The sequence below is a fragment of the Vicugna pacos genome, chromosome X (assembly GCF_048564905.1).
Source record: "Vicugna pacos chromosome X, VicPac4, whole genome shotgun sequence".
Lineage (NCBI taxonomy): Eukaryota > Metazoa > Chordata > Mammalia > Artiodactyla > Camelidae > Vicugna > Vicugna pacos.
The window spans coordinates 55,136,114-55,152,486 of record NC_133023.1 but is presented as its reverse complement, the minus strand read 5'-3'; the positions used below and the strand labels follow the sequence as shown (position 1 = coordinate 55,152,486).

Sequence of the window (16,373 nt, the reverse complement as noted above, 5' to 3'; positions counted from 1 at the left end):
CAGAATTCTGAATGTCATCTGACTTACCCATCCTTCCAAAAAATGGAAATTTTTTAAAATTACAGAAGTATTTCATGCTTAATTTTAAAAATTCAGACATCTAAGTACAAAAAAGTATAAAGTGAAAATTATCCTCCATCTCTCCCTTTAGTAATTCTGCTCTATGGCAACAATTGAACTAGTGACTCAGCCCTTTAGATGGGGAATGCGCACTCCAGTTCATCTGTCCCTACTGAGCCCATTTCACTCATTTATGTACCTGTCTGGCCTCTGTAGGATCTGAATTTGCAACTCCTTCTGTACATACTGTTGAGTGGTCTAGTTTTCAACAATACATCCTGGGTATATTTTGATATCAGCAGATACAAAATACAGATTTGTTAGCTAATCTACCATTTAGACGGCCAAACCTTATTCCATCATATAGATGTACCATAATTTAACTAATTTCCTATTGTTCGATATTCAGAAGGCTCCCTGTTTTTGCAATTACAAACAACTGTACATTTGTACATATGTCTTCGCAAAGTTGTGTGGAATATTCCCTTGAGGTGAACCTGCTCAGTCAAAGGGAATGCACATTTACAGCTGTCTAAAAAGTCTGTACCAATTTGTTTTCACCAAGAACACATGAGTACTTGGCATCATTTTGAATTCTCCCTGTCCTTTACGCATACCCCCAACTTCCTGCCATGTGTGAAGGTATCAATTCTACTTCCTCAATATCTCTACCATCTGTCCCCATCTTTCCATACTTATTGCTACCTACCTTACTTAATTCAAGCTCTTGGACTACTGTCAAGTTTCTTTACTGCTCTCCATATCGCATTCCTCTATCTATTTTTCAGATAGCTTCCAGAATGATCTCACTAAAATATCTGTTATGGTGGTCTGTCCTTTTAAACACTTAGTGCAACATACTAGGCCTTTCATGATTTGGCCCCATTCAACTTTAAAAACTCATCTCTTAACACCAAAACTAGCTCTCACTCTGCACCCTAGCCAACATCAACTACTTGTACTGCCCTATCCAAGGCGCTCTCATCTTCTTTTGAATTTGCACTGTGTGGAACCTCTTCCCCACCCTTCTACACTTGACTAGTCCCCCCCTTCTACACTTGACTAGTTGCTTGACACAGTAGGTGCTCAATGAAGAAGTAGCTACAATAATCATCATCCTTCAAAATTCAGCTCAAAAATTACCTCCTCCACAAAGAGTTTCTTGCCTTCCATACCAGGAGAGTACTTGGAAAACATAAAAGATGAAAATGAAGACAATCCTTACCTAACATCTCAGAAATAACTACTATTATCACACTGATGGGTTTCCTTCCAGTCTTTTTTTTCTACGTATAGACATCTTTCCTTAAGAAGCATAATTGAGATGAAATAGTTTTGTGTTCTACTTTTCTCACTTAGTATTCTAAGCACTTTTGTCATTAGTTTTAAAATAAGCTCTCAATCTTTATACAATAATCTTTCTTACGGGTGGCATAACAACTCATCATTCTCTTTATATTAACCCTTCAGGTTATTTCTCATGAATATAAATGACATTACCTTGAACAGCTGTCTATATCTCTGATTAGGATAGATTATTTTACCAGGTGCTAAGCACTTACATGCCTAATTTTATTTAATCCTCAAAATAGCCCTCTAAGGAGGGTATTATTATTTCCCCCATTTTATAATTGAGAAAGCAAAGGCTAAGTTACTTGCCTAAAGTTACACTGCTATGAAGTGGTGGGGCCAATATTTCAATTCAAGTCTAACTGACTATAAAGTCTGTTCACTTAACTATTTTTCAGTTTCAATGCTGTCAAAGAGCATTCTAGAAATGTCTCACAATTTTATGCTGCCAACAGCACATGTGAGAGTACCTGCCTCACTAGTATTGAATACTCCCATTAAAAAAGAAACTGAGCTCATCTAATAGGCACAAAAATGGTTTATCTGTTTCAATTTGCATTTCTTTGATTACTAGGCACAACTGAGTATTTATTCATTTTCATCTGGCATTTGATTTTTGTCTTCTGTGATTTGTCCATCTGCCGTCTACTCATTACAGTTAGCATCTTCTGGGTTTTTCCTAGTGCCTTACACAAGCTCCTATAGATCTGCCCTCTATCTTAAGGCAGCCACCACTAGGCCAAGCAGCCTCTGTGACACTCTTGCTTGCTTATTACTTGTTATAATCATTTTTAGACATCTGTGAGCCTACCAACTTCTATTACCAGAATTCTGGCTGATTACCTTTAGGTGTTTTCAGGAGACAATAATGGAGAGATAAATGATCTGACATAAGTGACCTGACAAAGGGCATTTCCACTCTCCAATTTCTAATCAGCAAGGAGAAGAGCATAAGGGACAAAGCAGATTCTTTTAACCCAATCTACATGGAACAAAAAGGGAAGGTTCATCTCCTACAACTCTGCTTAATGAAATATACAGGTTCTAGTCAAGTACAGTTCCCTGAATCACCCTGTTCTTTCATTCCTCCATGATATTGAACATTATATTCTCTTTGCCTGGAATATCCATTTCCTCATCTGTCTTTCTGGTTGTCGCTTCCTTCATCTCATCCTTCTAATTATCTGTCCCTTCTATCTGGCAAACTGACAGCCACACTACTTGGGCTGCTGAATATTGCTGATGAAGTTATACAATTGTGTGGAATTTTCACTGAGACCTCAGTATGCTGCGCAAGTCTCTCAATTGCCCTTAGCTCCCTCTTCTATTTTGCTTCAGGAGTTAGTCCTATGGGATTGCCTTTCGGCTGCTTAAATCTTTTAATGTCTTCCCATTTAGGATAAAGCAAAAACTCTTGCATACACAAGGCCTTCTATGATTGGACACCTGTCTACCTCTCCACATATAACCACTCACCAACATATACACTTAACTGCAACCCCAATAACTTATTTCTTAAACCTACTATGTAATTTCAGGCCTCCATGACTTTACATATTGCTGTTCTCTCTGCTTAGAATGCTTTATCCTCCACATTCTTTGCTTAGCAAACTCCACTGATCATTTACAACTAAGTTTAAGAAAACTCTTCCAGAAAGCTTCCTCCAGTCCCATTCTGTTTTAGGTATCATGTTTTTGTGTTCCTTTGGCACTCTGCACATGTAACCAGCATAATATTTAAGTTCTGTCATTTTTCTTCTCTGTTTCTCCCACTAAACTATAACCAATTGGGGGCAGAGAACATATCTAATTTGATTTTAGATTTGTAGCACCTGTCAGTGCCAGCACATATTAGGTGCTCAATCAACGTTTACTTAACAAGTGAGCCATTCAAAACTGAACTTTATTAACTTGTTTATTAACTTTATTAACCTTCCCTAACCCTTAGGTGAAGGTACTGCTTCCCCTCTTCTAGGGTGCTTTGTATATTCTTTTAATATAGCCCTTGTCAAGTTGCCTTTAACTGTTTCTCTCCACTAACTGGATAGTGAGTTATGTGGGGACAGTAACTATGTGTTTCCCATCAGTAGATTAAGTAACTAGCACAGAACCTGGCATGTATTATTCAAATCAGTTCATATATTGAGCAGAAACTCCATGCTCCGAGGAAGTGCACCATGGACTACAGTTAATACATTTCCCTAAGGCCCATCTAAGGGTCTTGGGCATAGGTGAGTTTTCATACCTCATGGAAAGCAATGATGGCTCAAAGTCATGTCCATTTGATTTTTATTATCTCATTTTTCTGTGCCTTCCAAAATTTAGAAAATAAATGTACACTGCTTTTTCCTCATTAAAAGTTATTAGTAAACTTTACTGAACATGCTAAAATATGTGCTTGTTTAAAAAGAAAAAGCAGAGTAAGTCACGTGACTGATTCTGCTGACTATCACTGCTCAAGACTGCTTTACGCACTTATACATCGTTATAATGTTAACCAATGTTGGAGGGATAGAGTGATGGAAAAAGAAAAAAAAAGAGAAATACCCACCATTGTATTTAACACTGTTGGCCAGAATAAGGTTGACATCGTCTAGAAAGCTCTCCCGACTCTGATACTTGTGCTTGGAGATATTCTGTGATTAAAAGAATCAGGGACTCAGATACACATACAAAGTTACTTGATTCCAAAAAGACATTTTAGACCAAATCACTCACCTTACGTATGGTCTCTAAATCCATTGGACTGACAATCACTTTATAATAATCTGGAACAAACTTCTTATTAACTGGGTGATGAAATGGCCAAGACTAGTAGAAAGAAAGCATGAGAAATTAAAAGGAAATCATTCTTTATACCAGAGATTCTCAACCTTCACTTCACTAGGTTACTAACATTCTTAAGACTCTGACAAAAGCTATGGACCTTTCTCCCAGAAAGACGCATAATTACACAAAACTCTGCATATAATTTACGGGGTTCATGGATTCCTTTAAGGATTCCTATGTCCTGATAGGGTAAGGACCCCTGCTCTATAGTCACAATTAAAATCTCTTTTTCCCTAGTCCCATGCAGAAGTTTTACAGCATTACACATATCCAACAGATATCTACAACACAAAAAGAAACTCAGTTCAGAATTCCTAGGGAGGATCATTACAACAAAATGATACATAGAGTCAACACGGTGGCCATGTCATAAAGTTGCAAAAGCCAAAAATAAAACAAAAGACAACAAACCGTGAGTAACTGTCAAACTGTTATTTGTCAAGAAGTATTTCTAAATCCAAAGCCTCCCATTAGCTGGCATCCTAATCTCTTTCCAGGGCTATTAAGCAGCATTAAAATACTGAATGAGAACAACAGGAATAAAGAAACTTTCTATATCCATAAACTCTTGGCCTCTTTGATTTCAATGATAATGTACTCATACAGCAATAAGGTTTCTTTTTAAAATTTATATACATTTGAATTGACAAACACCATCCTCCAGATTCCCACTGTATGTACACATACACATCCTATCATCCTTTCCTTTCCCCCGTATTATCTTCACAATATTTAACACAGACCACTTACATCTGGAACTGCCATCATTTTCTGGGTAACAATGTTGTCCAGAATGAAAGAAAATGCCACTTGGTCATCATCATCCAGCAAGGGGTTGATAGCTTTCTCCAAACGAGCCAATTTGTCTTCTTTCTGATATGAAACAAAGCAAAGCAAAGGCAGAGGTTTCCCTGAGGTGTGATCACCATAGAAAACTAAGGATAATTTAAGGTTCAGTTGTCTACTGCCCTTGTCCCAAAAAAACTAACTTTGAATTTTCAACGACTCACAAAAAGTCCAGATAAATAATATTCCAGTAAAAGGATCAAAAGAGATGTACCAACCACTCGTTTAGGTAGTCTATCTTATATTCCTGTAGGTAATCAACAATATACATCCCTGGGCATCAACAGCTTAGCTCTCACAACAAAAACATCTTCACCAAATTAAGTTTTAATATCATATTGTTTTGCTATAAAACTATCGATGAAAACACTGAACATAGTATTGTTGGTAAGTGATTTTTGTGTAAGGGAGTCTAACCCAATAAATTCATTTCAGACAGTACCAGGAAAAAGTTTGTGTATTGATTGTTCCATACCCTCACCAAAACTTGGCATTATCAGTCTTTTTTTTAAAAGCCCTTTTTAATTTTAGCCTTTCTGCTGGATACGTACTAGTGACTAATCATGGTTTAAATTTGCATTTCCCCAATGATCAATCAAGTAGAGAATGTTCTCATGTGTAATGGCCACTTGGTTATCCTCTTCTATGAAATTTTTTTTTGAGACATCGATGATTTAACAGATGGGAGATCTTACACGTCTGAAGCAAAAGGGTCCTGCAACGACACCCCATCGAGGATGGCAGATAGCAGGCAGGACAGGGCAGCAGTCTTCTTATGAAATTTCTACTTCAATATTAACACCATCATACTTGTATTTTTTAAGCTTGTAAAGGTGCCATACTCGTTTTGTTAAGATGAAATACATATTGTCTTTTAAAAATTAAAAATTTTCCTTGCCAAAACAAGCCTCTTAGCTTCTGCTGATTTCCTGAGAAGTCAATTTCCTTGGACCTCTCTAAAGAGTTCTGTGGGTTTTAGATTTTAATCCTAGTTTCACTATTTAATAGCCATGATGCCAAGGACAAGTCATTTTCTTCTATGGACCTCAGTTTTTCCATCTACAAAAGGGAGGGATTAGACTATGATTTCTAAGGTTCCTTCCAGACTCTAACATACTACAGATCTGCTACTTCCACAATTCTCTACCTCTTACTTCCGTTACATTCCCTACTTCCTCAGTCTTGCAACCTGCCACTTTCAAATTCTACTGCCTTTCTCTCATTTTAAATGTCTTACCTCTTTAAGTTTTTCATCACAAAGATCCAGCATGGATTGAGAGATCTGGGTCAATGAATGCTTCGGCCCTAAATTACAGAGGAAAAATAAGTGATGGGAGTAAAATGGGAGGCAAGAGCTGCCAACACCTCTCTATACTTTCCACTCATTTACTTAAGCACCTAATATATGCCAGGCACCAGCCTAGCTACTGAGTTACAGATAAAACAGTCTTATCTCCACTTTTCAGTGCCTAACACATAGCACATGCACGACATGAATGAATCAACCAATTTTAACTCTCTCTCTTATTCGTGTATATCCATAGACAGCAGCACTACTGTCAATACTGTTACCTTTAATACCTTGAAAATAATACTATGGATGGGGAATGATAATTTGTTTAAGGATGGCTGAGGGGATCGATGTATGATTTATAATCTTCCATAGTTAGCATGCAAAATTTACAACAGTAATTTGTTTGCAGAACTCATGGTTTGTGATGCACACCTGACATAGGGCTAATCCAAAGCCTTTGTCACAAAAGAATCCCATCCCACCTGAGACTATTACTTTAGTTTCCTTGAAATCCATAACAAGAGCTTCAGAAAATCCTCCAACTATCTCCTACATTCTCTGCTTGTGGCTGCCCTAACTTAAAACTCATCATAGGGACAGTTAAAGTATTTTCATCTAAACAATAATTCTGACCACTTTCTTTCAGTATCCTCTGCGTAAGTGCTCCCCGGAGCCTAAACCACAGCTCTATTCTCAATTACTTTTAATTCATTTAGCAAGCATTTGTTTATTCATTCAACAAATGTTTAATGACCGTCTTGGAATATGTTCAATGATGAGAATAAAGGGAAAATAAGACACAGTTCCTACCTTAGAGGGTTCTTGATTTAGTCAAAGAGAATGACATGAAAATAAATCAATGTAAGACTGGGTATAAGTGCTTGAAGTATCTATGGATGAAATGACATGATGTCTGGAAATATAGACTAAACAATGAATAAGATCAGCCGTATGCTGAATGGGAGAAAATATTTGCAAAAGATGACTGACAAAGGCTTAATCTCCAGAATATATAAACAGCTCATATGACTTAATAAGAAAAAAAACAAACAACCCAATCCAAAGATGGGCAGAAGATTTAAACAAGCAATTCTCCAAGGAAGACGTATGAATGACCAACAGGCACATGAAAAAATGCTTAATATTCCCAATTATCAGAGAAATGCAAGTCAAAGCTACCATGAGGTATTACCTCATACCAGTCAGAATGGCCATCATTCAAAAGTCCACAAATGATAAATGTTGGAGAGGCTGTGGAGAAAAGGGAACCCTTCTACACTGCTGGTGGGAATGCAGTTTGATGTAGCCATTGTGGAAAACAGTATGGAGATTCCTCAAAAGACTAGGAATAGACTTACTATATGACCCAATAATCCCTCTCCTGGGCATATATCCAGAAGGAACCTTAATTCAAAAAGATACCAGCACCCCAATGTTCACAGCAGAACTATTTACAATAGCCAAGACATGGAAACAGCCTCAATGTCCACCGACAGATGACTAGATAAAGAAGTTGTGGTATATTTATACAATGGAATACTATTCAGCCATAAAATGACAATATAATGCCATTTACAGCAACATGGATGTCCCCGGAGAATGTCATTCTAAGTGAAGTAAGCCAGAAAGAGAAAGAAAAATACCATATGAGATCACTCATATGTGGAATCTAAAAAAAAAAAAAGAAAGAAAGAAGACAAATGAACTTAAATATAAAAGAGATCAGACTGACAGACATAGAATACAAATTTGTGGTTGCCGGGGGGGGGGGGTGGGAAGGGACAGACTGGGAGTTCGAAATTTGTAGATATTGATAGGTATATATAGAATAGATAAACAAGATTATACTGTATAGCACAGGGAAATATATACAAGATCTTGTGGTAGCTCATGGTGAATAAGAATGTGACAATGAATATATGTGTATTTAGGTATGACTGAAAAATTGTGCTCTACACCAGAAACTGACACAACATTGTAAACTGACTGTAACTCAATAAAATTAAAAAAAAAGATCAGCCATATGCTGGTAACTGTTGAACTGGGAGAACAGGTGCACTGAAGTGTATTTACTTTCTCTCTACTTCTGTATATGACTAACAATTTCCATAATAGTTTTTAAAAAGTGAGCGTAAGTGTAAATACAGGAATATACTGATTGCTATGAACTATGGAGTGGTTGCAATGTGTTTTAAGCTGTTCTACAACAACAAAATCTGCATACCAGGGAGGAGTAGGGAAGGTGTGTTGTGACTGACAATTGGGCAGTGTCATTAATGACGAGTAGAAGTACATCAGGCAGACAACAGGGTAGAAAAACATTCCAGAGGGAGAAGAAAGTGTGTAAAAACACATAAGTAAGAAAATTCATGGAAACAGGAAGCAGCACATTTCACAAGATTCCTGTTGTGAAATGTGTTGGTACAACTGGACTACAGGTAGGTATGTGTGGAGGAGAAACAGGAAACAGAACTTGGAAAGGCAGAGAGGAACACAAAGGTCTCACAGGAAACACAAAGGTACCGAAGATTTTAAGCTAGAGAGTAATTTTTCAAATTTGTCTATTAGAAAAAAAATACCCTGTCAACAGTATGAAGAATTAAAGCAAGCAGCACAGAGAAAGTCTGGAAGCTACTGTGAAAGGTCAAAGAAGACATGACAAGGGCTCAACTAAGATAGTAGCAGCAAAGACTAAAAGGAAGGGGATGTGTTCCAGCAAATTTAGAAGCTACAATCTGTGGCACTTAGCGATCTATGAGCATAGGGGAGGGAGAGTAGAATCAACAATGAGTAATATTTCTAGGTTGTCCAACTAGATGGACAGTAATAGTACTATTATTAGCATTTGGGCACGAGGAAGAAAGAAGATTGACCTACGTAGGGATGTAAGGAGAAAGTCGTAACTTAGATTTCCAAATTTTTACTAACACCACCACCTAAATGACCCACAGGTATCTCAAGCTCTGTATTTTCAAAGTCAACTCTTAGCTTCCCATTCCCCTTCCAAGCTGATTTTTGTTTAAGCATTTATCCTTGCTAGTTTGAATGACATTTGGACCTAAGAGATTTATTCTTCTCTTATATATAGCTGGTACTTTGCTAGGCCCTCAGAATGCAAAGATGAATAGTCTCTCCAGGTGGTCACAAATAATGCATAAATAATTATGTATAATAGAATAAGAGCTACAAAATTTGATTTACTTATGTTAGGGGGTCACAGAGGATTGAAAAATGGGTATTTGGGGGCAATCTGACTAAGTCTTCATGAAGAGATAATACGAGTTGGTCTGGAAATATGAATGGAAATTCACCACTGAAAGGGAATAAATGGCATTCCACACAAAGGGCAAAGACTGTGCAAAGGCATGAAGACATGGCATAGGATATTTAGTGAAACACAGTGCTGAATGTGGCAGGCGTCTATATCTGTAGTAGGTATGGGAGCCAGTCACTGGAGATGAGACTAGATAGACTGCTTGTGAAAAGTATTAAAATCTAGGTACTACTATTGTCCCACGTGTACAGATGAGAAAACTGAAGAAGCTATGAGAGGTTAAATAAGTTGTCTAAGGTAACTCAGTAAGTGGCAGAGCCACAGCTCATACTCTGTCTGTACTCTTAATCCCTACACTTACACATGAACCTGGGCTCAAGGATACAACTGGAAACCAGAAAACTTTATCCTCTATATGCAGAAGCTGTACTATTAGCCCTCTTAAAGAAAACAAATTTCTTTCTCCTTGTCTTTCCAAGCTTTTGCACAAAGTGGACATATAACAGCCCCTATGACAGATCTGTAGACCAAATCAAAGATTTACATGTAGCAAATATAGTCACAAGCACATACTCTTCAGGGAGTTTCATCCACAATGAATGCCTCTCCCTTCTATTTACCAAGGCCCACTTCTTCCTCCCACTACTCCCCATTCCATTTCAACAGAGAGACTCCAAATTCTCCAGAGGTTACAATAAAAAGTGGGAATAAAAAGCAGCAGTACCTATTAAATGACTAAAATGTACATTACCTGATTTTCATAACCCCAAAATGCACGAATACATTGTAGGTCCTTTTAGTCAGTCCAATCTAGTCTGAATTTAGGACCAGTAAGAGATAAGTAAGGATCTGAAAGGTGACTTTTGTAGTCAAGGAACAGATGATTCTTACCATTGTAGGTTGCACTATTTTTCACAATTAGCTCCAAATGCTCTCTGAACTCTTCCCGAGATGGGTAGAGGCGTTTACGCACATTTTCACGGAGTGTCTGTAAGTCCATGGGCCGAGTGATGATTTTGTAGTAGTCTTTTACAACTTTTGCATTGACTGGAGTGTGGAAAGGGTATGTCTGTGCAAATAAGAGTGGAAATCATCCATGAGCAAAGAACACTTGCCAGAACCAACGCCTGAAGACTCTCACATCTTACCCGTCTCTACCTGGCCATCAGTTCTCAAGGGAATCTTGCTAGATGGAGCAGGTCTGACTGTATCCTCTACTGAACTATTAAAAAATAAATTAAAAACTATATTCCATAGAGCTAGGAGTTCCAGGTTCCTAGGACTATAATCTACTGCCCTCTATCTGAAATCACAGACAGAACAAAGGGCCTTGCCATCCATAGATCGGAATGCACTGAACTCACATTTGGAAGATCTCTCATGTCATTGATGATAGACTCCAAGATGGATGACAATGTCACCATGGGGTCTGTCCGGCGCCGGTGGATGGACTTATGAGGTCTCTAAGGAGAAATATGAAATCAGAATGCTGCTTTAGATTAGAAAAAACCACAATACAAATATATTTTGGAAATCTTGTAGTGAACAGTACACATAATTATCAGGGCAAGCCCAAAGGGAAAATCTGAGGCTGTATCAGGGCCATAGCTTAGAGAGCTAGGGGAATCAATGAGAACCCCATCTGGTCAGAAAGCAACAATGCAGATACTCACATTCAAATAGTCACAGTGAACAGTGGTTCCAACTCGCCGTTTCTTCTTGGGAGGAAGTTGCTGCTTAGGGAACTTGAGAACCAGAGACTTTCTGCGAACCTCATCTGCACTGCAATCAATAACACTTTCATAGCGTGCAGTCCCTATTTCTAGTCCCCGTAGAAAAAGCGACTACAATGAAAAAGTCCAAAGTACCTGAGCATGAGCCTAGAAGGAAAAAGCCAAACCAAAGGCCAGACATCTACATTTTAAGGCTCAGATCAGGCAAGGTCTCATAGGATCACCAAATTAATAAAGAACTAGGCAAGCCACAACTTCACCTCAGTTTCCTATTTGGAAGATAAGGGAACTAGACTAAAGGAATTTCAAGAATCCTTCCAGCTCCAACATTCTATCCTAAGGTTAAAGGGCTAGATTCAACGTAGAAACAAGGAAGAAAATAAAAACTGATTTGAAAAGAAAAAATATTCTCAGATTCCCTCAATCATTAAAAGCTCATCCACTTTCTTCCCTTCCATCATATGGGATCAAAATACTACAATTTTCCTCTTCAAATGTGCTTCAAAACATAATGACTATTCAGATATTGACAAATTAACAAGGATGGGGGGGAAAAACCTCAAATCCTAGCAGAAACAGAAACAAATAAATATAATTGCATATCGAATTGACAAAAAAAAATCACACACTCAAAAAAGAATTCAAATATATTTGAATTACATATATTCACTGACTATACAACATCAGTGGATATAATCCAAAGGCAACAAATTACAGAAAACACCCTGGATCTACTTTACGAGCTTGTTGTTGGTAGTAGTATTGGTATTGTAATTCTCAAACTATTTTGTACAAATCATAGAACAGAGCAAATGAATAAATATACTGAGGTTGGGAACCAGAGAAAGGATACAAATATGAAATGAGAGAAGATGAAGAAGAATCTGTAGATACAGTCTGAATTGGAGGTATCGATATGAAGTTGTGATTTACAATACAGGTATATTTCCTAGTTCTACCTACTAAGAGCTTAGAAGCAATGACATCTCAGTGACAATGAACATACCTAACACCTAGATCTTGGTTTCTAAATACTACTCCCAATAAAAGGAACCAGGAATCCTCAAGAAATGGCTAATTTGGGGTCTGGAATAGGGAAATTTCAAGGAGAGGCTGGAACATCTCATGCCAGAAAGCAAAGAAGTTTTCAAAATTTATTGGATCATTTCAAAAGGACAGAGGATCTGGCTTGAAGGGGTCAATTTGTGACAATATGGGCATCAAAATTAATAATGATGCTAATGAATTGTAATACATTAAGTGTACAAAAGAAAGACTTTCAGAATCAATAATACCCAAACAAAAAAGGAAGGGGAAGCGCTTCTTTACAGAATGTCAGTTAATGAAGAAAGGATGCTAGAATTAGAAAACCACTGTTAAGCAACCCCCAATGTAATAACTGAATTAGGTAATGATCATCAATGGATGCTAAAACTATTAAGAGAAAGATTGCTAGAGAATAGGATATTCACCCACGTGTTAATTACAAAGGAAAAAGTATACCCTTATTATAGATGGATCTGGGGATTAGCACTTTAACAAGACGATCAAAATAGTATGAAAACCTGACATTATGTGCTTCCTGATGTGATGCAGTTAAGTACATGATATCATCTATGTAGTAATCTTGCCAAAGACATTTACTCTGAATACAATCAATGAGAAAACAGATAAGTCCAGAATGTGAGACATTTTATGAGACAATTGGCCTGGACTCTTCAAAAAATTCAGCATCATAAAAAACAAAAAAGGTGGGGAAGACAGTTCTAGATTAAGACAGACTCAAAATACTTCATGTTTGAACTGGGATTGGATCCTGAATTGGATGGAGAGGGGGCAGGCAATAAAGGACATTGGGAGAACTGGAGAAACTTGAATAAGGACTGAATACTAGATGTTACTGAATTAATGTTAATTTTCTTAGATGTCATAATAGGATCATATTTGTTATGTCCTTATTTTTAGGTGATGTGTGCTAAAGAATCTGAGTAAAATGCCATGATGCCAGCAATTTCCAAATGTTTCAGTAAAAAAAAGTTATATATATATAAAGATGAAATAAACGTGACAAATGTTAACAGTTGGTGAATTTAAAGCAATACTATACTGTATTTTTCCTTCAGCTTTTCTGTAAGTGTGCAATTTTCAAACTAAAAAATCAGGGGAGAATCTTTTTTAATTTAAAAACTTTTCTACTTGATTATCATCTATTAAATTCTCTGAAGGTAAGAGATAGGTATAAGCGCAGTTTGTTTCCTTAATCTTTTTGGATGGTCCGTTATCAGAACATCTGAAATTAGGGAACTTACAAATATTACAAGTGCCTGAAGTAGGACAAGAAGAGCATCTACTATAAGCCAGGTGCTGTGCTATATGCTTTATATAGTCTCCCTCATTTTATCTTCATAGTTACCTTGGTAAGAGTAATTTCATTTTGTAAATAAGGAAGTTGAGACTCAGAAAAGTTAGGTAGCATGCCCAACGGCAAGTAGTGGAGCCTAATGAACATGTTTCAAGACTGTAATTTTCTTTACCAGCAACAATTACTGAGGAAAATCCTATGCCCTCAGTTCCACTTCAGAGAACACATCACATTCACCCCTGCTATCCACCAATATCACCAACCTCCAATAGATCTCTCCTGTGGCACTTCTTGCCTGCTATCCCTTACCTCTCAATTAGTTGTTTCCCCAAGACAATCTTAGTCCCCTCAACCTTGATAAGTTCTTCATTATCATTATGAATGACCGTCTTCTCCAATTCCTCCTCCTGCTCCTCTGTCATGGCAACAGGGTTGGAAGGTGGAGCATTTGTTTGATAATAAAGAGGGCAGAATTTGTTTGTCCTCATGTGCCCAATGGCACCACAAGCCCCACATTTCAGCTGCAAAAAAAAAAAAGTATCAACATGTCAGAGGTAAGCAGGCTTCATGCTAGCTTTAAGAAATATGTAGAAGGTAGAAGAGAAACAAAGGCAGGCCCAGAACTTTTGTTCCAATAGAATCATTATACACCTTTCAGCCAGAAGCCACTGGACAAAAGTACATGTATGGAAATGACACATTAAAAACAAAATAAAATCCAGAGACTGAACATTTCTTTAAAAATCAAGTGAGGTTGCAGATACTAACTACTATATATAAAACAGATAAACAGCAAGGTCCTACTGTGTAGCACAGGGAACTGTATTCAATACTTTGTAATAGCCTATAATGGAAAAGAATATGAAAAGGAATATATATGTATAACTGAAACACTATGTTATACACCAAAAATTAACACAACATTGTAAACCGACTATACTTCAATTAAAAAAAATCAAGTGAAGAAGAAAGGGAGAGTATTTCCACTCTCAATTTAAGTTGTAAACTATGAAAATATTAAATATGCAGGAGAAAGGCTATTGGAAGCCCAAGGTTGCATTCAGCAGCACATTACATCTCTTAATACACCTGTGAGACAGGTATCATTTTATAGAAGAGAGAACAGGTTTGGAGAGGTTATGGTCACAGAGCTACTAAATGGCAGAACAAGAACCTGAACCCAGATCTGTTTCCAAATCCACGGTTCTTTCCACTGTACCACAGTTGCCTTATTTTGTGGTGCACATTAGAGTGACACTGCACAGTAATATTTGGAATCCTACCTAAATTATGCAAAGCAACCTGTATTGTATGTTTTTTCCTGTTGCTTCTTTTAATATGTGCAATTTAAAAGCAAGGTGTATGTGTATGTGTATACATATATGTACATATTAAAAAAAACCACCACACCTATCTTAACTCATAGGAAATATTTCCAATGGATTAAGTATAAAATGACACTCAATGGCACGAGATTAGGTCTGGTGTTGTCAGTACCCATCCCAATAGTACTGGTAACACCCAAGTAGCCATACCAACTCAAACTAGTTTTTCACAAAACTGTCCTCATTCCCAGCAAGGGAGGATGCCAAAGCTAATGGAAAAGGTAAGGTTTCTTCCTTTGCTTTGTTAGTTACAATCACACCATATTATACTTACTTTTAGGTCAGGACGTTCTTTCATTTTTTTGGGCTTCTTCTCAGGAGGACCCTTAAGCTTCTCCTTTTCCTGGTTCCGTTTAAGCCTCCTCAGTTGCTCCTGAATCCTCCGCCGCTCTTTTCGCATCTCTTCTCGATGCTGTTCATCAAAAAGGGCAAATTTTCGACTAAATAATGGGAAAAAAAAATCACAGATCCATTAAGCAAACTTAAACCAACGAGACTATCCTGATATCTAAACATCTCAGAACTAAAGTAATTCAACACTGTAAACCAACTATACTTCAATTAAAAGAATATTATATTATAAAATAATCCATCAAGACTGAAATAAAGGGGCTACCTGACATTCTTATCTCCCCCACTTATCAGCCTTCCATGTGCAGAGAGGCACCTCTGTCAGAACAAGTCCAGAGGAGTCCCTAAGATTTTTACCAACCCATGAAAACGCGAAGGACCCAGGTGGAACTGAAAACGTGCCTTTGCTTTGCAGCAAATTTGGAATTCTCCCTGTGCTTCGACTCTGTACAAACTCAAAATTCTAAAGGCAAGATGGTTTCCAATTAACATAGACTGCCAGAGACAACTGTGCAGAATCCTATCATTAAAACTCAAGCATCTCCTCTTCCCTCCTTCCTCATGATTATTACCCATCCCCATATCACACTGGAGAGTGGGGAGTCAAACTTACATGAACTCCTCATCTTTTGTGGTCCGTATGCGCACGTAGGCATCAATGACAGCTGGCTTTCGGACAGTCTCACAGCGAACATACTCTTTCCCCTCCTCATCTCGAAATGTGCGATAAATCTTCAGACAACGGCCAGTGGCAGAAGAGTTAAGGCTAGTCACAGAAGCTGTGTCATCATCTCTGTGATTGTTTCCTGCTGCTGCTGAGCCTGCTGCTGCAAGGCAGAAAAAGATTTCCACACATTCCCCCCAAATGGCCATTTCTTTGGGGTTGAAT

At 37.6% G+C, this 16,373-nt stretch overlaps 1 protein-coding gene across 6 annotated transcripts in view; it reads right to left on the bottom strand.

Annotated features, from left to right (window-relative positions):
• Positions 1-16,373, bottom strand: part of TAF1 (TATA-box binding protein associated factor 1) — a 64,149-nt gene that overhangs the window by 24,540 nt on the left and 23,236 nt on the right. For 5 of the 6 annotated variants that reach the window (XM_031675237.2, XM_015250694.3, XM_031675239.2 and 2 more), the window contains exons 23-32: positions 16,098-16,311; positions 15,408-15,573; positions 14,058-14,269; positions 11,327-11,435; positions 11,018-11,116; positions 10,545-10,722; positions 6,323-6,390; positions 4,990-5,112; positions 4,129-4,221; positions 3,962-4,046 (exon numbers count right to left, since the gene is read on the bottom strand). In XM_031675237.2, coding sequence (XP_031531097.1) covers positions 3,962-4,046; positions 4,129-4,221; positions 4,990-5,112; positions 6,323-6,390; positions 10,545-10,722; positions 11,018-11,116; positions 11,327-11,435; positions 14,058-14,269; positions 15,408-15,573; positions 16,098-16,311 — 1,347 coding nt within the window. The remainder of the gene's footprint in view (positions 1-3,961; positions 4,047-4,128; positions 4,222-4,989; positions 5,113-6,322; positions 6,391-10,544; positions 10,723-11,017; positions 11,117-11,326; positions 11,436-14,057; positions 14,270-15,407; positions 15,574-16,097; positions 16,312-16,373) is intronic. The other variant, XM_031675238.2, reaches the window with a different exon arrangement.